At 43.0% G+C, this 22,639-nt stretch overlaps 2 protein-coding genes across 3 annotated transcripts in view; one reads left to right on the top strand and one right to left on the bottom strand.

Moving 5' to 3' along the window:
* Upp2 (uridine phosphorylase 2) overlaps positions 1-18,170 on the bottom strand; it is a 211,099-nt gene extending 192,929 nt beyond the window's left edge. Inside the window, exon 1 of the mRNA XM_031370313.1 lies at positions 18,060-18,170. Coding sequence (XP_031226173.1) covers positions 18,060-18,170 — 111 coding nt within the window. The remainder of the gene's footprint in view (positions 1-18,059) is intronic.
* Positions 18,171-18,640: 470 nt separating this feature from the next.
* Positions 18,641-22,639, top strand: part of Acvr1 (activin A receptor type 1) — a 117,834-nt gene continuing 113,835 nt past the window's right edge. The window contains exon 1 of one of the 2 annotated variants that reach the window (XM_031370309.1): positions 18,641-18,795. The gene's annotated coding sequence lies outside the window, so the exon portion shown is untranslated. Of the gene's footprint in view, positions 18,864-22,639 lie in introns of both variants that reach the window. The other variant, XM_031370310.1, reaches the window with a different exon arrangement.

Raw genomic sequence — 22,639 nt, 5'->3', positions numbered from 1 at the left:
GAGAGAGAGAGAGAGAGAGAGAGAGAGTTCTCAAATTGCTTTCAACTGTCTGCATAGCAATAAGGCAGGCAAGCCAGGCTGAGCTGGGACACAGTCAGCCTTGCCCATAACCTGCCTTAACTTTCCTCATATTTGTTCAACTTCTTTAATAAGTGCATTACTTGTCTCATGCCCTGGGTTCCTCCTCTGCACACTGGATGCCAGATGGGAAGCTTAGAGTATCTACAACCATTTTCAGAAGTACCACAAGCATACCTCTGTGCTCTGCAGTACACTTTCCTTCTGTACATTGTGGTGGGGGTGGGGGAGACGGAGGGAGAGGAGAGGGGGGGGGAGAGAGAGAGAGAGAGAGAGAGAGAGAGAGAGAGAGAGAGAGAGAGAGAAACTGCCAGGAGCACAATATACTTCTAATTTCCCAGATATCTTTGCTTGGGCTGAAGCTAACGTAGGTATTTAAGTTGGAAGAGTGAACACATTTAAGGAAGAATATTCAGTAAACAATAAACAGGAATCTGACAAAACAGAAAGAGTACAAGACAGTCTGCTTAGGAAGCAATTAGGGGCTAGGGATATAGCTCAGTTGGTAGAGCGCTCATCTCAAATGCAAGAAGTTCATTTCTGGTACTACATGAAACCACAAGTGCTGGTGATGCCTGTATTCCACGATTGGGACGTGGAGGTAGGGGGGGATCAGGAATAAAAGGTCACCCTGAATGGCATAAAAAGTTGGAGGCTAGCCTGGGGTACATGAGCAGAGTGGCGTTTCATTCATCCTTTCCTCACAGTCTTTAGGAAAGTTTTATTACTGTATCAGCCATAAGTTCCCAGTGTGACATTACTCATAGACCAGAGGTCACTGGCTCAGCAGGGTTTATAGTCCTTTGTGAAGGAGGGCAGTCCTCTCTGACAATCTGAGGAAAGGTTGTGGATTTCCTTGGGAAAATATACATTCTCGTGCTCCTCCAGACTTGCATAGAATTTCTGGGACCCCAGGATAATTTAGCCACCCACAGACTCCTGGAGGACTGGGGATCATGCATGCATGGTTGTGACAGCCTGCTTCTCTGTTTTCTTGGTTCCATAGGTCAGTAGTTGAGTCTTTAAGCCACATTTTCTATACTTCTGTTTGGAACACCATCTTCCCTCATTGCAGATGCAGGGGAAAGCAACCCAGCTTGCTTGCTGTCTGTGCTGAGAGAGTACACACCAAGTTCACTTCCCAACCTCCCCCATCCCTGCTTTCTTAAAACCCAGACATACTACACAAATATCTGTAGCTGAGACCCATCGTTAGTTTTTTTCCAGGTCAACTTGGGAATGTCTAGCTCCCTGCTCCATTAATGTAGAAACTGTGAACACCGCCATTTCTCATGTGCAGTTGCTAATCCATCCATCGCCTGGCACCTGCCACAGACAAACCTAGTAGCACCCCTGTTTTCCATACCAGAACCTCAGAAGAGAAGTCCAAGGAGGGAGAGCCAGGAGAGGCTTCTCCTTTGTTACTTTTATACAGAAGAGCCAGACACACATGGCATTTTATGATACAGGTTCCCCCCAGCAACTTCTTGGGAGCTAAGTATTGTTTTTATAATCTATTCTGCATCCTCCATTCATATTTCCCATAATTCTCAACTTCATTTCTCCAAGTACTCTACTATGTATGAGGGAATGGCGATGATAATCAGAATAATTTTCTTCTGTAACCTAAGGCCACACAATTACTAAATAAGGGGATCATTTTGTTGGTGGTCATAGAGATAAGATCTCATGGAGCCTCAAACTCTCTGTGTAGCCAAGAATGACCTTAAACCTCCTCCCAAAGTGCCCAGAACCACACTCGACTATAGCTACCTCTTGCTACTTTGTGGGTTCTCTTTTTTTCCACCCTTCTCCACTCTTTTTCCACCTTTCAACATCCTAACACTAGATAAAAGAGAAAAAAGGATAGAGAAGAAAAGAAAGAGATCCCTGAATAAAGTCAGGGATCTGAAAGGGGCAATGTTATTGTTAAACAACTTTCCGAAGATTAGGCACATCGAGTTCCTCTAGGCATGTTTGATCTTCATTGCCAGGATATCTACTTTCTTCTTGTTTCTTCTTTGCAAATGACTACTCAACAAACAGTGCCCAACAGCAACCAACAACATACAAACAACAACCAACCAAACAATAACCCACTTACAACCCACCCTCCCCTCAGGGGTGGGGGCTAGCATTTATATACCCTCTGAAGAGTTCTCAGAATTCCAAACATCACACAACCACAGAAAGCCTCCACAGCTGGCTAAAGCATGAGGCAAATCCTAGTCAGCTGCTGTGGACAGTCTGAAGCAGCCCCATATCCCACACCTGGGATTAAAATGAAAAACATTCCCATAATACTTCTGTGTTTTTCAAAGAAACCAAAACTCCAAAATTGTCATTACGCTCAGGCCAGATGAATAATTATAAGCAGACATATTTACTAAAATGTCCTGTGCACTGTACCATGCTGCTGGAGGTCAGATGCACGCACTCATTTCAAATCCCCATCTCCCTCTTGAGGTGCGTAGAATTATCTACTCCATTGTACAGATGGCTTAGTGGTTAAGAGCACTTGCTGCTCTTGCAGAGTGGACTTAGGTTGAGTTCCCAGCATCCACATGGCAGCTCACAACTCCCTGTAACACCAGGTCCAGGGAGTCCAAGTCTTCTGGCCTCTGCAGTCACCAGGATCTTCACGGTGCACAGAAACTCACTCAGACACATACTCCAGTTCTAGGGGAGATGTTGCCCTCTTCTGACCTCTGCTGGCACCAGGCACCCATGTGATACACTTACATAGATGCAGGAAAACACTCTTACACATAAATCAAATTTAATCATGTTGCCTTCCCCCCTCCTTTCTGATATCCCCATGTTTCTACTCTGTGATTATGGATCTCTGTGCAGTTATAACAGCCAACATAAACATGTATACTTCCTTTTGCTATTTTTTCTTTTAGCTGAGATTTTTGTGGCATAGTATTTTCTTGCTCTCACTGGGATCTTTTTGTTTCATTTGCCAATATATTGTGAAGTTCACCTTGTATAATGCATTATGAACTTCCTTATTCTGTTTTAAAATGTGCCAGTGTCCACTGTAGGGCTGCATCATAACTTCCTGACAGAGCTTGTCATACTGCTGAACATTTACGTCACATCCATCCTTTTTTTTTTCCTTTTTCTATTTAGTGCTGTGGCAAGAACTTTGCACACACACCATTTTACAATTAAATATATTTAACAGGCATTAAGTATCTGCAGACTATAGATACAAAGTTAAATATGTGTGTGCATTCATAGTTTTACAAGAACATTTAAGGTTACCCTCCGCAGACCTTGGACCACCTTCCACACTGAACATAGCACATGAGAGAGATGCAATATTTGTTGTTATTTCAGGTTCTCCGGCTCACATCTAAAAGGTTTATCTTCTCAAAGATGTCTCAGAGATGATTTAAGAAAAAGAAATACAGAAGCTGGGGATATAGCTCATGGATGGAGCACTTGTCTAGTAAAGCCCAAGGCTCTAAGTAAGTTCAGTCCCAACACACACACACACTCACACACACACATGTGTACACACACGTGCACACACATGCATGCACACACAGAGACCCAAGCACAACATACATCCACACAACATGCACACACATACACTCACAGAGATGTGCACACACATACATGCATACACAGAGACCCCCATACAACATGCATCCATACAACATGCACATACATACACACACAGAGATGTGCAGACACATACATATGCACACAGAGGTATATACACAACCACACACATACAAAGAAATTGGTACACCATGTATACACAGAGGCACATATGCAACATACATACACATATACACACAAAGAAATATACACACACATACATGTATACACAGGGGCACATACACCACACACATATGTGTATACATGTACATGTACACACAGAGGTACATATATAATATATACACACATATACACACACAGAGATTTGCACACATATACATGTACACTCAAAGGCACATAATAACATATATACATACACAAAGAAATTTACACACACATACATGCACACACAGAGGCACATATACCACACACACACATACACACACACACACACACACGTATGTCCGTGTGTGCTGACACTGCTTGCTCTTTCTCCCTCCTTCCCCACCTGTAAACACAGCATAATTTGTTTTTTTTTTCTCCTTATTTTTCTGTATCTGAGTCCATTGTTGCTGTCTTCAGACACACCAGAAGAGTGTTTCAGATCCCATTACAGATGGTTATGAGGCATCACGTGGTTGCTGGGAATTGAACTCAGGTCCTTTGGAGGAGCAATCAGTGCTCTTAACCACTGAGCCATCTCTCCAGTCCTCTGTGGGGGCTTCTAATAACACCTTACCTCCCTGTCCACTGTCGACAGCCCTACCATGAAGTTCCCAATCCCCAAACTTCCTAATATTTCTCATCCCACCAATTGTACATTGCTCAACTCTTGCAGATCCCTCTCCCCTTTTCTTTTTCTTTTCTCTTCTTTTTTCTTTTCTTTTCTTTTCTTTTCCTTTCTTTCTTTCTTTCTTTCTTTTCTTTCTTTCTTTCTTTTTTAAATTTGAGACAGGGTCTCACCATGTAAATCTGCTGACTGTCCTGGAACTTGCTAGGTAGACCAGACTGGCCTGGAACACAGAGAGATCCACCTGCTTCTGCCTCCCCAGTTCTGGGATTAAAGACTCCTTATGTAGACGAAAGTGGCCTTGAAGTCAAAGTGATGTGTGTGCTTCTGTGGGTCACTAGCCTGGCTCTTAGATTATTCCGGAGGCTAATGACTGTGGACCTATAAGACAGCCAGCCTCTCCTACACACATGGTAGAAGTTTCTTGGAACAACAGAAACAAGTCATGGGGAACTCTTGTGTTCATGTGCACTTCAGATTTACAAAAGGAACAAAAAGGGACAACAATCTTCACTAAAAAAAAATAGACATGACTGACCATATTGATGGCACAAGCCTTTAATTGCAGCACTCAGAAAGCAATGGCAGGAGGATGTCTGTGAGTTCCAGGGCAGTGGAGAGTGTTCTGGTTTTGCATAATGAAACCTCATCTCGAAATGGTGGACAGATGATAACATGGTTCCCGAACAAATACATGGAGACAGTTGCAGATGTTATTAGCAGTGACCAAAATTAGATAAGTCTGTATGAATACCACCCTTTATGATCAATTCAAGGAGGAGTGGAGGGGACAGAGACCTTCTTCACTCCTTCATACCCTTCTCCTCTTGGGAGTTTCAACGCCAATTATTCTTCTCAGGGAGCACTACAAGCAGTCTCCTCTTTGTTGTAATAAACCTTTGTCTTCCAGGCGGCTTGAGTTCAGTTAAGAAACTTTCAAATGTGGTTTTGCAGGCTTATGTGAGTCAACTGTGCCTGAGTCACACAAAGGGGGCCTTTATTAATAAGCATATTCTGTTCGTTGCAGAGAAAATGAATGCCCCCGAATAATTTCGCCAAATATTTAAAGAGAAAACAAGAAAAACAATGCGGTAAACATATCAGGATGCGATGAGCTGTCTAGGTAATTGGTTGTTTCTGTGCACCTGGTTCCAAAGACAATATTTAATGTGTAATCTGTTTCATCTACACAGGGAAGTGAGGGTAACTCTACCCTCTGGATCACATCTGCATTAAAATGAGGGGAGGCAGAGTCTCATTGCAGTGCGTGGAAATTTATGCACATGAGTTGTCTTTTACATGGAGACAGCAATTATACCCCTAGAAATGCAGTCTGTGGGAGAAAATGACATATTCAAGGCTGGGGAACAAAAGCCTAATGCTAAGGGGACATTAACAAGGTTGGGAACCCCCTCTCAACAATTCACATGATCATTTACAAAATCTGCAGTCTATAAAATTATTTTTAAAACATGTTTTTCAAAACAATGTAGCTTTTTTTTTTTACTTCCCTAAGAAAATTCATCATACAGAATCTGTTTAACTACTCCACAGGAACAGATATTTTAAACTCTTGTCAGATATATCTAAGGACTGAAAGCCACCAGGAAGTGATAGAGGACCCTTGGCCTAACAGCCCTGAAAGGACCAGGGGATTGGCGAGGAGGGGGCAGAGCAGGCATGTGGCCAAGAATTGTTTGCCTTCATGTCAGAAAGTTGTGTTTTAAAATAATCCTTAGGCAAGTTTGTACAGGAAGGAGGACAGGAGGAAGGGAGAGGAAATGAGGAAGGAGAAAAGAAAGGAAAGAAAGAAAAACAATTAGCTAATTTAAAAAAGTTGTCTTTGGATGATTCTATTAAAGTCAAGAGAGCCACTGAAGTGGGTTCAAGGTTTTGCTTCTCCCATCTTCTCTGAGGACTTTAAGAGATGGGAAGTCAGGTTGAACTGTCTGCCCTCACTGACCAACTTCCTGCAGCAGCCATATAGGGATATGGAGTAAGATGTCAGAATTAATATATGAAAGAACCAAGTCAACAAAACCAAACTGGAAATCCTTCTTCACCTGTACTCCCTGTAACAGACAGAGCATGTCTAAGGAAGGGCAGAGATAAATAGATGAGAAAGATAGTAGATGTTGTGAAATGATGTAAAAGGGTCTCTCGATGCCTGGTTCCACTTTTTGGAGATACACCTTTTCTCAGCTCATCCTCTCACTTCATTCTCAGAGTATATTTTTCTTTTTTTTTTTTAAAAGATCTATTTATTTACTTATTTGTTTTTATGTATCTGAGTACACTGTGGCTGTGCAGATGATTATGAGCAATCATGTGGTTGCTGGGAATTGAACTCAGGACCTCTGCTCACTCTGTTCTCTCAGGCCCAAAGATTTATTTACTATTATATAGACACACTAGAAGAGGGAGTCGGATCTCATTACAGATGGTTGTGAACCACCATGTGGTTGTTGGGATTTGAACTCAAGAGCAGTCAGAGCTCTTACTCGCTGAGCCATCTCACCAGTCCCCACCCCTCCTCTCCTGTCCAAGTACCTCCCTTGCCCTGGGCTCCTGCTACTCTCTGTCCTAGGACTCCAGAACCTGACTGTCTCAGCAGGTGCCCCTCCCTGCTGTGACTGCATAATCAACATCCCTCACATCCTGCTTTCTGGGCCCAGAAGAAGCACATTTCACATGGTAACTGTTACACCTTGTATCACCAACAAACTATATCCCTTGCTAGACTATGGTAGAACACCATGAGTCAATACAACCTACAGATTGCTTCAGAAGTTCTCTGGCTTTTTTAAAAAAAATGCTTGATCTTAATTAATATTTAGTGTATTTGTACATACCAGCAATCTGTTTACTTTTGTATGAAGCTTATCATTATTGCCAATTTAGGAAGGCAATTTAAGACCAGTATTGCTACATTTACATGTTTACAATGTGTATGTTTGAAACTTTTATTAAACAGAAACATTACCTTTTTTTTGATTCTTCTCTTTTTTCTTCTTTTCTTCTTCTGAGACAGGGTCTCCCTATGTGGCTCTGGCTAGAATTTATTAGGTAAATCAGGCTGGCCTAGAACTCACAGAAATGTACCCAACTCTGCTGGGATTAGATTTAAACCACCTTATCCAGCCTCTTCTTTTCTAATCATCAATTTCTTGAAATGAAAAAAAAAAAGGTAGAGGTTATACTAAATTAGTCCTAAATCTTTCTTGTTATTTCGGTTTTGTTCCAAAGGTTTTTATAGTGATGATGATGATGATGCCTTTTTTTTCTTTATTCTGAAAATAAAGTATCTAATTAAGACTGTTCTGAGTATTGTTCCCAATGCTCAACACCTAGTAGATGAGAGCCATATGGAAGCAGATGATTCTTGGTGGAAAATCCTCTTATTTTTAATAGATTCTGAGACAGGGTCTCACACAGCTTGGGGATCCTCCAACTAGCTGTGTAGCTCAGAAAGAGGGCCCCTGCTTCCACCTCCCACATGCTGGGATCTCAGGCACCTATCACTACTCTAGGGATGCTGGGAAACTGATGAACACCTGCCTTGTCCCCAAATCTACACTTAGTTTGTCAACAGGAACCAGAAGCACTTCTGAACAGGGAGGCAGCTTCTCCCATGGATCTCACATTAGAGCATGTGAGAGGCATTGGTTGGGTGGTGGTGGTGGCAATTTTTGGATGGTAATATTTTTAAATAAATTACATTTTCCTTTCCTTTTAAACCAAACATGCAGGACCAATCCCTGCTACCCACTTGCTGCATGGGTATTCAATTTCCATCCCCAGCTTCTTCTCCATTATAAAGACAATTAGGTGTTTTCAGAGTTCACATCTTGAAATTCTTTGTACATCTTTGTACATCTTTGTACTGGTCAATAACACCATCTATTAAAAGAGTGAGACATTTGTTTCCTTCATTCCAGATTGGGCCCTTGTGTTAGATGCTAAAGTACCTGTGCTGCTTCTGGCATGCTAGGAGGAACTGAGTCAACACAACCATCCATCTAAAAACTCAGATTTGTCAAAGAGAAAGGGGAATTAAGATCAGTGCATTTTCTATTTGGGCACTATTTAGTTCAAGGTTGGGGTTACCTTCTATAGAGGTGGCTGAGTCAAATTAAATACAAATTATCTAGCCACTTAGGAAAACCAAACTTCATTTAACAGTTTCCCTATCATTGGTAGCAGATATTATTTTTAGGAATTTGCAATGAAATAAGCATATAATTGTTTTATCCAAATGTAAGGAACTTTGAAAATGACGTTCCTTTCTTTGATGTTTCTTCAACATGATAGAACATACTCCTCCAAAGAAGGTGAGCAGTCCTACTCTGAGGGTGGAGAACCAATCTAATATTCAAAAGTTATTGGTAGATTAGAATTTTTACCTTGTTCTTACTTACCAAGCAAGGAGAGAGAGAGAGAGAGAGAGAGAGAGAGAGAGAGAGAGAGAGAGAGAGAGAACCCTCAACATCCTCTATAAAGGTAACACCAATACCAAAACAGAATAAGCAAAGGGCAGTAATTGAAAGAAAATTAGAAAGCCAGAGAAAAATTAACGCATGTGTGAACAGGTCCAACAGCATTAGTGATAATCAAATGAATTTAAACTAAAACTAAATTTTTGGGGGGATGTTTGTAGTGCTGGGATTGCATCTTGGGCTTTATTGGTGGTGGGACAGTATTGTACAAACTCTGCTGCAAACACGATGCAGCTCAACATAGTTAACTTTAAAATTCCCAATTGGCAATGATTGGACAAGGGTTGGGGACAGCAGTAAAAAGTATGGTGGAAGACATCTGTCATTCCAGCATTTAGGAGTCAAAGACAGGAAGAATATTGTACATTTGAGTCCAGCCTGTTCTACATAATGAGAACCAGAGATACCCTGACTCAAAAACAACACAAAACAAAACAAAAGCAAAACAACAAAAACCAACCAATCAAAAACCAAAAAGGGAAGTGCTGTGAGACCAAAATATTAATGGAAAGGGATCAGATACTTTGTAATTAGAAATATGGTCAGAATTTCTACTCTTGGGATTCAGTAGCCTAAAGAAATTATGAGATGTGGCCAAAAGTTGTATATAGCTACAGATCTCAGTCACACTCTCAGAGAATACCTAATGACTTGAAAAAATACTCAGAATACAATTAAGAAACTAAGGGAAACTATGTGTTCTTTTACATACTTTTCTCGGCAGCTGGAGAGATGGCTCACTAGTTTAGAACCCTGGTTCCTTTTCCAGTAGGACCTAGGTTTGATCCCAGCACCCACAGGGTGGATTGCAAAGAACCATACTGGCAGTCCCAGGGGAACCTGACACACTCTTTAGGTCTCTGCAGGCACTATAGGCATAAGGTACACAGACATGCATACAGACAAGACACTCACACATACAAAAGAAAATAATTTTAAAAAGAAAGGAATACTTTTTTAAAGAGGATATGACATTATTTTTACCTTTTATTTTCAATACATTTGCCTATTCATATGACTAATAACTATTGTGAAAAAATTAAAAATATAAGCCAAGAGTTAAAGTATACAGTAAGAGACTGCTGGTATATATAGGGTTTAATTTTGAGGGAATGAAGATGGTTTAAAATTGATCTGCTATGATGATTGCTCAAGTCTTTGAAAGAAATATTTAAACTGTAGAATTGAAATGGGCAATATATAATACAAAAAGATGACACAGTGGTTAAGATGTGAGCCACAGCATGTGTGGCTCTCCCAAGGGATCAGAGTTAGGTTCCCAGGAGCCATGTCAGGCAGCTCACAATGACTGGAACTCTAGCTTCGGGGGATCCAATACCTTTGGCTACTGTGGGCACTCGCACATATGTACATATGCCTCTACTCAAACAGATGTATACATGACTTAAAATAAATCTTTACATGTAATTATAGCTTGTAAAGTTTCTATCAGAGGCAGGCAGATCTCTGTGACTTTGCAGGCAGCCTAGTCTACAGAGATAGTTGCAAGATGAGAAGGGCTACACAGAGAAACCCTGTAGTGAAAAAGGGGGTTGGGGGAGGTTTGGGGTAGGGGGTGGAGACACATGCCTTTAATCCCAGCACTTGGGAAGCCTATGAGTTTGAGGCCAACCTTGTCTACATAGTGAATTGTATGCCAGCCAAGGCTATAGGATGAGTCCCTGTCATAACAAACAAAAAATAGGGGTAGGAAGGATGTGGCTCTGTAGTTGAGAGCTTGCCCAGCATGGCCAAGGCCTCAGGTTCAATCTGTAGTCTATGTGTGTATATGCTTATGTCCAAATACGAGAACCCCTCCACATAACAAGGTACAAAGATTACTTGTACTGACACAATCTCACTATTATCACTGGTATCATCGTCATGCATAGCTCTCTAAATTCATTTCTGCACAGCATACATGCTAGTTCAAGAAAAAAAAAAACTAAAGAATTGAGTCGTAGAATGCATACCACTTCAAAAACATTTTTAATTACAACATATATAATTTCATATAATCAGAGAGTAAAATGGGACTGAGGGGAGGTTAGGAGGAACAAATTCTAGCCCAAGCCTTGCCTTAAATAACTGTAAAACCTTGAGAAGCTGTGTGTGTTTTGGGGACTAACTTTTCCAAGGAGAAAAGGCAGAGATATGACCAGAGGGAGATCTCTGGAAGCTTCCAAGCCCCCTAACAGAGTGACACAGTAAAAATAATCTTGGGAGTAACAATTTAATTGTAACAGTAAAGACTGTTTATCAAAGGGTGATTGTTGAGCATGAGATACATTGTGACATTAATTAAAAGCAAAGAGCACAGAAGCACAACGTATACTATGTTGCCAGTTGTGACAAAGCAAAGGAAAACACATGTAATTGTTCCTATTTCTAGAAAATTTCTGAAAGGATACATGGCAGCTGGCAAGGAGAGGAAAGCTGGTTCTTTGTGCTTGCTTCACTACAGTCTGTCCTTTTGCCCTTGTATACTTTGTATCTTTCATTTGTTCATATACTTTGTTGTTGGAGTTGACCCCGAGGCTTTGAAAGTGCTAGACAAGCACGGTTGTATGTCCCAGCCCCTTGAATCATGGTTTTAAACACTATCAACAAAACCACATTAAGACAAATGTCTTGGTAATAAAGGAATGGGAATGTCTGTGTAGAGCTAAAGAACTTACTTTTCTCCCGCTCAACCATTTGATGCAATCCCTTCCCTGGACTAGTGAGACCCTCAGGATTTGAACTTGGCCAGGCTACCTTAGCCTCCTCCTTCTGCCTCACACCTTCATCCCACTGGGTCCAAAGGCTGTCTGTGAGTTCCTGGAAATCTTGAGCTCTTCACTCTCAGAAAGGTCAAATGCAGGAATTCCAAATGAGGTCTGGGATTTCAGAACTGACAGGTCTTCAAAAAGCCCAGTCCTGGCTCCACACCAGAGGAGAAGAAAGGAGGCTATGAAATCTGAAGTTACTTGCATAAGGTCACATGGCTAGTTCTCCACTATGTGTAATTAACCTTAGTAGCCACTCTCTGGAGTTTCATTCAATAAATAAATAAATAAATAAAAGTAGGTTAATAAAAAGGAAGTGGCTGCATTTTAGATGTGGGTAGAATTGGGGCCACATTAGGCCTTAGAAAATTAATTTGATTTCTTATCTATGACAATGTCCTCTCAGCACAACACTCAGAGAGAAATCAGGAAAAAGAGTACTCTCTAAAAATGAAAACCCACCTTGATTCAGCGTCTACCACAGTGAAATTTGAAATGCATTTGTTTAATTTGATGAGGAAATTGATTTGATCTTCCTAAAGTCATTTATCTGAGGGACTCAAGGGCTGGTGTTTGAAGCCCACATCTAGACAATGAAGAGACATTAACCATAGTTAAGTAAGTTTAAAACTCTAGTAACTTTAGACTTACGACCTCAGAAAAGCCTGAGGGAATCTAGCCCTTCATGGTTGCAAAGAAGTCAGTCAGGAGTCTGAAATGCAGGCAAAGGAGGCAGATCCTTGGGGGAAAAATTCCTCCTCAAAGAAGGAGACCTATGAACAGAGCATACAAACGCACATGCTTTCAAGCACAATCTCTCTCTCTCTCTCTCTTTCTCTCTCTCTCTTTCTCTCTCTCTCTCTCTCTTTCACACACACACACACACACACACACACACACACACACACACACAAAACCCCACCAAAGCTGTGCCTCCCACTTCACAAATACAAATCCATAAGCTCCTCACCATTGAGATTCTGTTCCATGACTGTCAGATCCTTTGAAAATATGTGCATTTCTATTTTTATAATGTTTATTATTTCTGCTTATTAAAGTAATGCTATAGAATGATTGGAACACAGGATTCCTGAAAGACCAGAGAGTAGCCTGGGCATGCCTGCAACTCAGAGGGAGAGAGAGAGAGAGAGAGAGAGAGAGAGAGAGAGAGAGAGAGAGAGAGAGAAGAGAGAGAGAGAGAGAGAGAGTGAGAGATTAATTTCCTGAAGTATTTTCTCCTAGAATTGTATAGGTTGACAGTATTTTCCTCTGTTGCTCTCCACTGTAATTATTATCATTATTATCATTATTATTATTATTATTATTATTATTATTATTATTATTATTATAGATAGGGTCTCTGTATGTAAAGCTGGCTGTCCTGGAGCTCACTATATAGACTAGACTGGCCTGAAATTCACAGAGCACTTGCCTCTGCCTCCCTAAAGCTGGGATTAAAGGTGTGTACCATCACTTACACAGCAAACATAACTTTTGAACTGGGATCTCCCTGAATCGGAAGTGCACAGATTGGCTGGACTGGCTGGCTAGCCAATGAGCACCAGGGAATGTCCTATCTTTGATCCTATCTCTATTTTATATTTCCAGTGTAGAACTCATTGTTGGTATTCCCAAAGTTAGAAGATGATAGTTATCCTTTTAAGCAAACCCTTTTGCACTTGATGCTTTTATTTTCTTAGCATAAATTCCTGAGGTAGAACTAAAGTGTCAAAGGATATAAATATTGTTAAGATGTTGATACATATCACCTAATTATCTTTTATAAATTGTTTTCCAGCGTGCAATCTCCTCAGCAAGTGTGTCCTTCATTAAACCAAATTTACCAACAGAAACATGCTTAATTACTGACAAAGGCTGTGAAATAGTTGCATGGAATATTTTATTTGTATTACCTTCTGTTCAGTATTTATTTATTCAGTAATTCATATATTTTATATTTTATCATATCTATCATCTATCTATCTATCTATCTATCTATCTACCTATCTATCTATTTTTTTTTTTTTTGAGTCAAGGTCTATATAGTCCTGGCTATCCTGAAACTCAGGCTGGCCTTGAACTAACAAAGATCCTATTTCTGTTTCCCAAGTGTTGGGATTAAAGGTTTACATCACTATGGCTGGCTTACCTTTTCTTCAGTTTCTCCAGTTTTTAAAGAATAAACATTTCTAAGTCTCATATATGATCATTTTAGTTTTCATCAAATTTGACCTTTAATTAGAGGGTCTATTTTGTTGATTTTAAGTTTCTTATACATCAACATTCTAATCTTTTTGAATAAATGTTGTAGATGAATTTATTCCCTTTTCTCCTTATATGTTTATTCTTTGAACATTTTCTGGAAAAGCTTTACATAGTCAAGTCAACTCAATATTTATTTATTTTATATTTTCTCTTTAGGAAGTACTTTTTTTTCTAAAAATAAAAATTTATTTACTCTTTCTTTCAATTAATTCATGACTTAAAACAATTTAACTCTTGTTTTGAATAGCACCTATAATCCAAGTGACTGGAAAAAAGGCTGGGGCAGTGGCAGTGGGTTCCTTGAGCTCAGAAGTTTTAGATTAGCCCATTACAAATACACACACACACACACACACACACACACACACACAAACACACATACAGACACATTCAGTTATACAGACACACTGACACATACATACACATACTCACACACACATACACACACACACATTCACTATTTATTCCTTGTATAACTATTTCAGAACTGACTACACTAACTAACTTTTTCCAAAGTGTTTCACCTTAGTTTAATGAACAGTCCCCCAAATCTTTGTAACACTTTTTACCACAGTTGGCTCCAAGTAGAATATTGGCATGTCAGGAGGAACTGAATTAGTATCTGATTTGAACAATGAACAGCTTCAAGATGTCCTCTATGATACTCACATTTCATTGAGTACAGTAGCTGGCCAATAACCTCTTATATGAAATACACAACCAATGAGTCCCAGATATGCCTGGCAAACTAAGCTAAAACACCCAAGCTCTTGACTATTTTTCACGGTTTTCCTTTGGGAAGGAAGATGCTTAGGCTGCCCTTTGTAGTAGTCTCTAAGCTTGGGTTTCTCTTCCATCTCTTACTACTACAATCAAATCATCTTCATCTCTAGATCATAGTATTAATTTTGTGGCTTCTTTTTGTTACAGATTAGGATGAAATTTCATATTTTAAGGCCTTACAGTTTATCGTTCTCCAAAAATAGTTATGATGAACTGGGTCAGTTTTTTTCTCCCACTAGAATGATGTTTCTTTAAAAGGCAAGAAAATGCTTATGGATTACCAATGAGAATATTATCTATTAAAATACCATTGACATTAGACATATATAATAAAATAGCTATGATCTAGAATATGCATGATATTAATTTCTTTGATAGGACTTTCCCCCCTAATATCTAATTATGACAAAGGCACGAATCCTGGGTTAAGAGAACCTGGGGTTGGGGCAGAAGGACAAATGCTCTTGTTCATGTCTGACCACAAAAGCTGGAGTCACTGTTCCTCAGACCATGGGGAATCCTCATATCTGGGTTCTTCTCCTGGGCCATGTTGAATATTCTCCGAGACCTCAGTGCTTAACTTAAATGGGAACAGGCCACTTATCTAGATGTCAGGTAATCTGCATATTTTGTGGCCATTATGTACCCACAAAACTAAATATGAGCAAAATTATAAACCCAACATTTGAACTCACCATCTTTATTGAGATAATAATAACATTTTTGCTGAGCAGAAAGGTCTGTTCCCATCAGAAACACAGAACCAGGGTCTGGAGGGAGGAGGTGCTTTTTTTGTCCCCATTTTGTCTTTTTAGTTGTCCACCAGGATTTTATATGCCCACCACTGATTGAACAGACTATCAGAATCTGTTCATTCCTTCAACCGCAACCTTTACTTTTCTTCTAGAACCCTTTAAAAGCTCAGCTGCAGCATGCCATCAGGATCTGTACCAACAAACCCAGCCCTGGAACAGCTCACCAATACTGTTTGAGAGAATTTGTTTTGGGAAGTTGGTAAGTCTAACCAAACTGATGTCTGCTTTATACATTTAAATAAAACATGTTCCTTTATTCTTTTATAAAACATAAACTCTGGAACCAACAGGAAATGGCTTCAAAATACAAATGACTCAATTCAGATATCTAAATATTTTAAATGAAAAAAAAACACATTATAATGTCTGTCATGTATTATTTACAACCTAGGTTAAAAAAAAAAAAGAATGTGGTTATCATTTGTAGGATTCAAAGCTTAACTCTAAAAGAGAAGCTGTCTGTGAGATTTTATGGAATAAATTCCCCACATTTTATGGAAAAATAGCATACAGGACTCTTAGGTTGCTCAAGACCCTATTTCCTAATAGTTTTTTGAAATCTGTTGACTTTTAGAAACGAACATGTTGATCTGGGCGTAAAGGAGGATATGCAGAAAACAGAGAAGATGCCAATTCACAATGCAGCAGGCAGTTAATTAAGAGGAGTCAGGCTCCCTGAAACAGATGACTGAGATTGGAGAAGCTTAGACTGACAGAAGATGTATCTCCTCCAAGTTACTTTAAGGGTGTGATTTTTTTTCCCCCACCAGGGTTAAATCAGTGAGTTGGCTCTTGGGGTGGAGGTAGTGATTCTTAACCAGGGCGATTTTGTACTTCAGAGACATCTGGTTGTCACTATTGTGAAGGGAGGGTTGTCCTATTGGCATCTAGTGAGCACAAGTCAAGGATGCTACTAAATATATTTCAACATGTAGAACGGCAAAACCAGTTATCCAGCTCAAAGTACCGATAGCGCCAAGGTTGAGAAATCCTGTAATAAGGTGCCTAAGCCTTGAGTGCACAGGGCTTGTGTTAAAAGCAGTATCCTAGCCTGTCCTCTTAATTGTACACATATACATGCATACACAAAGTAGAGTACAAGGCCACAAACACTACCCACAGTGCTTCCATAGAGTCCCTTGGAACACTGAGTAGTCACCGGGGGATTGCTAGGTCTTGCAGTGAGCCAGCCACAATGAGAGCATATCTATGGCAGTAGCAGCCCAAAGCAGGTCAAGCTTCCTCAATCCACCTAGCTACCTTTCAGGAGGTCTTTATTAAACACATACAACACTGCTAGGCATGAAGATATATGACGAACACAATCGAACCTGGTGCCTGACCTCATGGAAGGGACGGTAAATATTTGGAGGATTAAAAGCACACAGCAGCGGGAAGAGGGAGCTGCACCAGAACTGTACAGACACTGGCTCCCATTTCCCTTTTAGGTTCAAAGTGTGCCCAAGGTCAAACCAGTGAGGCGTAAGGGATGACACTTCAGCCAAGTGTCACTGAAGGCTCTGTTGTATTGTTTCCGCCAGCAGGGATGCAGATTGGTGATCTTGCCTTGCTCTGACCTGAACTTCCCTCGCCTGATCTCCACCAAACATAACTACAAGGACCCTCTAATGAACGATCCAAACACAAAAGAACCAACAACATTCTCTGCCTTTTTGATTACACAACACCTGAAGGCTCTTTTCTAACTGTTCCTTGTACATATATGCTTGTGTTGCTAGCTCGATTGCAGCTCTTGGAAAGGCCCGCTCTCCCACTTCCTTTGCAACCTTCTGCAGTGTTGCAGCCAGCGACCCAATAAATGCCCTCTACATGAAAAGGACCTGTAGGGATAAAAAATACTTTATGGTTTCCCCATTTATTGGTGTCACCATTTTACTCTGTTTTGTGATAGGACTGTGCAGTATAAGCTTCTAGAGGGCAGAGAAAAATGGCTTGGTGCTTCCAAACACTAAGCGGGCACCATGCAAAATTTGATCCTCGCACACGCCTTTTTTTGATGCTCTAGATAATATTAGCACACTGGGGTGTTTTTGTATTTCTAAGGACCAAAGTTGTCAGCCTCTCTGCGGCGGAGAATGTTCCTTCCTTCCTACTGTAAGCTCCCATGGCGCCTAGGACAGGGCGGGATTATTGCAGAAGCCCCCTCCCCCCAGACTTGCTTATTTTTATTACCAAGGAAGCCGACTGCGAAAATGGCAAACGCTTGCATAACCCTAGACCCTGGGAGGAAATGAGCAGAGTGGAAGGGGGATCAGAAGACAAGGCAGAGACGGCCTGGCTGAGGCGGAGCACTGAACATCCACCCCTGTGCCTGACACGCAGGGCTGGAGAGGAGTGCAGGAGCCCCCGCAGTTCCCGGCTCGTCTGCCTGCCGCCCGCCCGCCCCGCGCCCCGGGAGCTGTCCAGACGGCCCCGCCCGCGCCTACCTGGCCGCTCCCCGCGCCGCGCCGCGCGCCTCCCCCACGTCCCGCCAGCCCGGCTCGCAGCAGCCCGCAGCCGGGGCGGCCCGAGGGGTCGGGGGTCGGGGGCGGCGGGCGAGCATGGCTAGGCGGGCGGGCTCCCTGGGGCCGGGCGCCTGCAGGGGGCGCGAGGAGCGCCCCGCCCCGCCGCCGGCCCTCTCCCTCCCGGCTCCCTGGATCCGCGCCGGGAGGAAATGATGTGTTGCTGCCTGGTTAATCACAGCTCCAGACACTCATTGGCCGAGCGCTCCGCAGCCACTTCCTCCTCCTCCTCCTCCCGCTCCTCCCGCTCCAGCTCCCGGTCGCCGCCGCCGCCGCCGCCCCCAAGCGCCGGGGGAACTTTGCCGCCGCCGGCTCCCCGCCGCCCCCAGCCGAGCCCCGCGCCGCCGCAAGTTTCCTCCGCCCTCCTCCCCGCCCTCCGCCTCCCGCCCCTCGTCAGCCGTCTTCCCGGCTCCAGCCCGGTGCCTGCCGCCAGCCTGCGCCCCGGCCCCGTGGCCGCCAGCCTCCCGCCCCGCGCCGCGCCGCGCTGCGCTCCGCCGCCGCCGCAGCCGCCGCCGCCTCCCGGGCCACCCGCCCGCGGCCCGCGGAGTTCCGGGCTCCACGCCGGCTGCTGCGCCCCGCCCCGCCCCGCGCCTCCCGCGCCGCCCTGCAGCTGCCTCGCGCTCTCCGCCTCCCCGGGTTCAGCACCCGGCCGCCGCTGGACCAGAGGTGAGGGCAGGTCGCCGGCCGCGCCGCCGAAGCCGAGGACCGAGGGAGGAAAGGGAGCCTAGCGGGAGGTGAGGCCAGGATCGGAGGTGGAGGGTGGGCGTCTCGGTGCCTCCCCCCTCGCTTTCATTCTTTCTCCGGCAAGCTGCGTGCCCTCTCGACGTGGGGGGGAAGCCGCGGCGGAACGAAACCGACTTGCTTAGGGCCTCGGCTGCCGGTGGGATCCGGGGAGGGCAGAGGCTTGGAGTAGGGGGTTCGTTCGGGTGTGCGTAGTGTGAACTCCTGCAGGGTGTGCGCCTCGGACTTATAAATCGATCTGGCCTCACGGCACCGGGCTCACTCACCTTCCAAGCTGAGCTTGGCAGACTAAAGAGATTGGCCAGTCACCCCCACTCACAAAATATCCATCTCTTCCAAGAGGAATTTTCTGCTGGAGAGACAGCCAATAAACTCTGTTCAACTCCCTCCCTCCCTCTGTCCTTCCTAGCTGCAGTTTCAAAAAGCTTCAAAGCCAGGAATGTGGGATTCATCTTCCGATCCCCAGAAGGCAGATGTGGTTACAGATGTTGCACAGTACTTTGCCAAGTTTAAAACCCTTCCTTCCACACTAACCAAAGCAGCGAGGCTAGAACCTTGGGCGCGCTGGGGAGAATTGTGAGCCTGTGGGGCCACTGGGAGCGTGGACTTCTCTCTAGTTCAGTGACTGGCTTGGCTCTGTCCAGTTTGTGCCAGATACGGCTCCCACCCTTCCCTACCTCCCTCTTCCCCTAGAGATCTGAACGCCCCTTGCACGACAGAGGAGCTATGGAGGAGCTCCTTGGGAAAGAAAACACCCATTCTGTTGCAGAAGAAAAGTGTGTTGGTTAAAAAGTTGTCATTTGGTGTTTGGGGAGAGGCGGACGGTAATGCATTTGGATTTGCTCTCTTTATTGGCTTTTCTTCTTTGTGGTTTGTGTGACTGGTGTGAGATGATGGGAAACGTCTCTGGTCCCATACATGTTTAATGCGATTGCATATATATGTTTTTATGTTCGCATAGATATATAATTTCTGAAAAAAAAAACCCCTCAAATAGAAACATAACCCAGTGATTTTAAAGAATCCTGTTCCTGAGAGGCAGACTGCTCTGACAGCCCAAGGGAAGGCGGTGGCAAAAAATAGACACCACCTCCCTTTTCCCCAAAAAATTCTTCCTGGAAAGGTGGTGTTAAGAAACTTCAGAGATGGGCTCATCCAAGTGGCAGGCCTTAAATGGAAACACTATAGTATGTCCTGGCACTAGTCTTTGGAGGTGGGTTGCTGGCCGGGGGCCCAGGCTTGGGCAGGCGGCAGACACTAGACTTGTGCTGACCTCAGACACCGCTTTGCCATGAAGCTCTACAGTTGGCACGCTGCTTAAGTATGAAACCCGGGCCTCACCCATGCCACTCATGGGGACAGTGCGGTCACAAGGTTATTTTAAGTCTGCGTGGGATCTGGATTACCATTCTAAGCTCAAATCCCTCCTTTTGTGATTTGGTTACTTTTGTTTTGTGTCCTGGGATTGACAGATGGAAGTGTTCTGAGCTGAACCATGTGCCTTGGGTGGCTGTCACTTTGTAATGGGACACAGCATCTCTGTTGCCACTGTCCATGGAAGTCCTCAAAAGCTGATGTGTGATGCGGAGATAGACTGGCTGGATAGCAAAGAGCAAGGGCCAGCCTGGGCATGCGCTGGATTCATAGTCTCTCTTCAACTGTGTGGCTAAGGTCTGCCCCAAGCAGAGTGTGGTTTTAGATCGAACGTGATTGAGATAATAGTCTTACAACTTTTGCACGTTGGACTAGAGTGATCACTTGAATCTGAATAAATTTCTTGTAATTGCTAAGTAATTACAGAGAATATTAAGGATGCAGAGTTAAAATGCCATATTCAGGAGTGTAATGCGTTTCAGGAGTGAAGAGGAACTTAATTTGATTAATAGCATTGTAATGAGTGCCCTCCCCTCTAGACTCTAGTTTACCAAGTTTTCTTCCTGCATTCATGCAATGGTGACAGTGACTGAGTTGGAAACAGGGGGCATCTTATCCAAGCTTCTTATCTTCCCAAGGTTGGACTGTGTGGATTATGATAGGCAGCTGAGTGTTTCTTAAGGTTGGATGGAGTAGTCTGCAGAGCAGAGGGAGACAACGGACAGAAATGGATTTGACAAATGATCTTGTTCTGTAAGGTCACAAGGTAACGAAGGAATCGATGCTGGGACCCAATCGCCCCTCTGTGGTTTGCTTGGCTATTTGGATCCTTCTATCGTGATTTATTTCATCTAGATTAAATCTCATGTCCATCTTATTAGGACCATTATGGAGAAATAAGGCATCAGTGGGGGCCAAAGCCTTTGATTTGCTCAGGTAGAGTTAATGACAGGGTGATTAGATGCACCAAATATGAGTCAAGCAGTGTGCCCAGCTCCGTGCAAACACTTTACACACTTTAGCACTTCTTCTCCAGTAGGAAACTGAGGCTTGGCAGATTTACGCTGTGGAGTTAGGATCTGACTTAGGATTCGGTGGGACTCCAGAACACATGTCCCGGGCCATTGTTGCCAATGACTGCCAACCTTTTTGGCTGCAGCTAAGTCTTACTTATCTTTAATATTATCTAATAATGTACCTCTTTTGTTTTAGATTTACTTATTTTTATCTTATGTTTATGGGTGTTCTGCCTGAATGGATGCCTGTGTCCCACATGCAGTGCCTGTGCAGGTCAGAAGACAGTGTTGGGTCCTCCGGAAAATGAAGATACAGGCCATGTAGATGCTGGGAATCAAACCTGGGTTCTTTGGAAGAGCAGCCAGTGCTCTTAACTGCTAAACCATCTCTCCAGCCCCCCTACCCCTTTAATATTTTTCTTTAAAGCAGCAAATAGCTTTTTTTTTAAATTAAAAAAATTAACAATAACTTAGAAACTATCTTTTAAGAAACAGTGTATTGCTGCTGAATTGAGAAGCCAGCTCATTGGTTAGGAAACAAGGGAATCATGAAGATAGACACCTACATATTCTGAACCCTCAAGTGCAGGATAGTGATGATCTGGTATGTGAGTACTGCAGGGATCTGGGGTAAGGACAAAGAAGGTCACATTATTGGTGACATTGTTTTCTGATTAGGTGTTGAGTTTTTGGGTGCTGATTTTAGTTTAACTACATACATGATACAGTTTTTTTTCCCAGTGAAATGATAAAGGAAATTAGACATAATGATCAGCATAATAATTACTTGGGGGATATTTCACTGCACTTTGCTGACTGCAGCCCGTAGCTTGCTGCCTTGCATGAAGGAGACACCTTTATTGTTGGCTGGTTGACAAAACTGCAGGTAATTCCTTTAAAGCTGACCGTTACACTGCATAAGGTTGAGCTATTGCCTCTTCTCTGTTTTCTGTTTTCTGTTCACAATCTCATGAGTGTAGGGGCAGCTTGGGCTTGCCAGGGCTGGGCTGCAGCTGATTCTTCAGTGTCTTCTTGTTTTGTACATCTAATCTCTGGGATGGGGCACAGAATGCAGTCAGAAAATGTTCCGTGCTTCTGTGTTTTTAACCCAGAGGTCAAGTGATGGTTCGGAGGTGCTGTGTAAGTTAGAGCCTTGCCCAGGGAAAGTCTTAACAACAAGAAGCTGGGAGACTGGGGAATGAAAACATCTGAGGTTTTAATTGGAATCCACAGTCCTATGTTATTTTTCCCAAGCAAGTTTTAGGCACTGTGGCTTTATTCCTGGAAATGAGGATTTGGAATTGGGTTTCCTGGTACAAAATGCCTTCTTTGATCTTTTGGAATGAAAACTTGGTTTTCCTCCCCTAACCCCCCTGTCC

This window comes from Mastomys coucha, unplaced genomic scaffold (assembly GCF_008632895.1).
Source record: "Mastomys coucha isolate ucsf_1 unplaced genomic scaffold, UCSF_Mcou_1 pScaffold15, whole genome shotgun sequence".
Lineage (NCBI taxonomy): Eukaryota > Metazoa > Chordata > Mammalia > Rodentia > Muridae > Mastomys > Mastomys coucha.
Note: the sequence above shows the minus strand (reverse complement) of the source record. Positions and strands in the feature narration are given on the sequence as shown.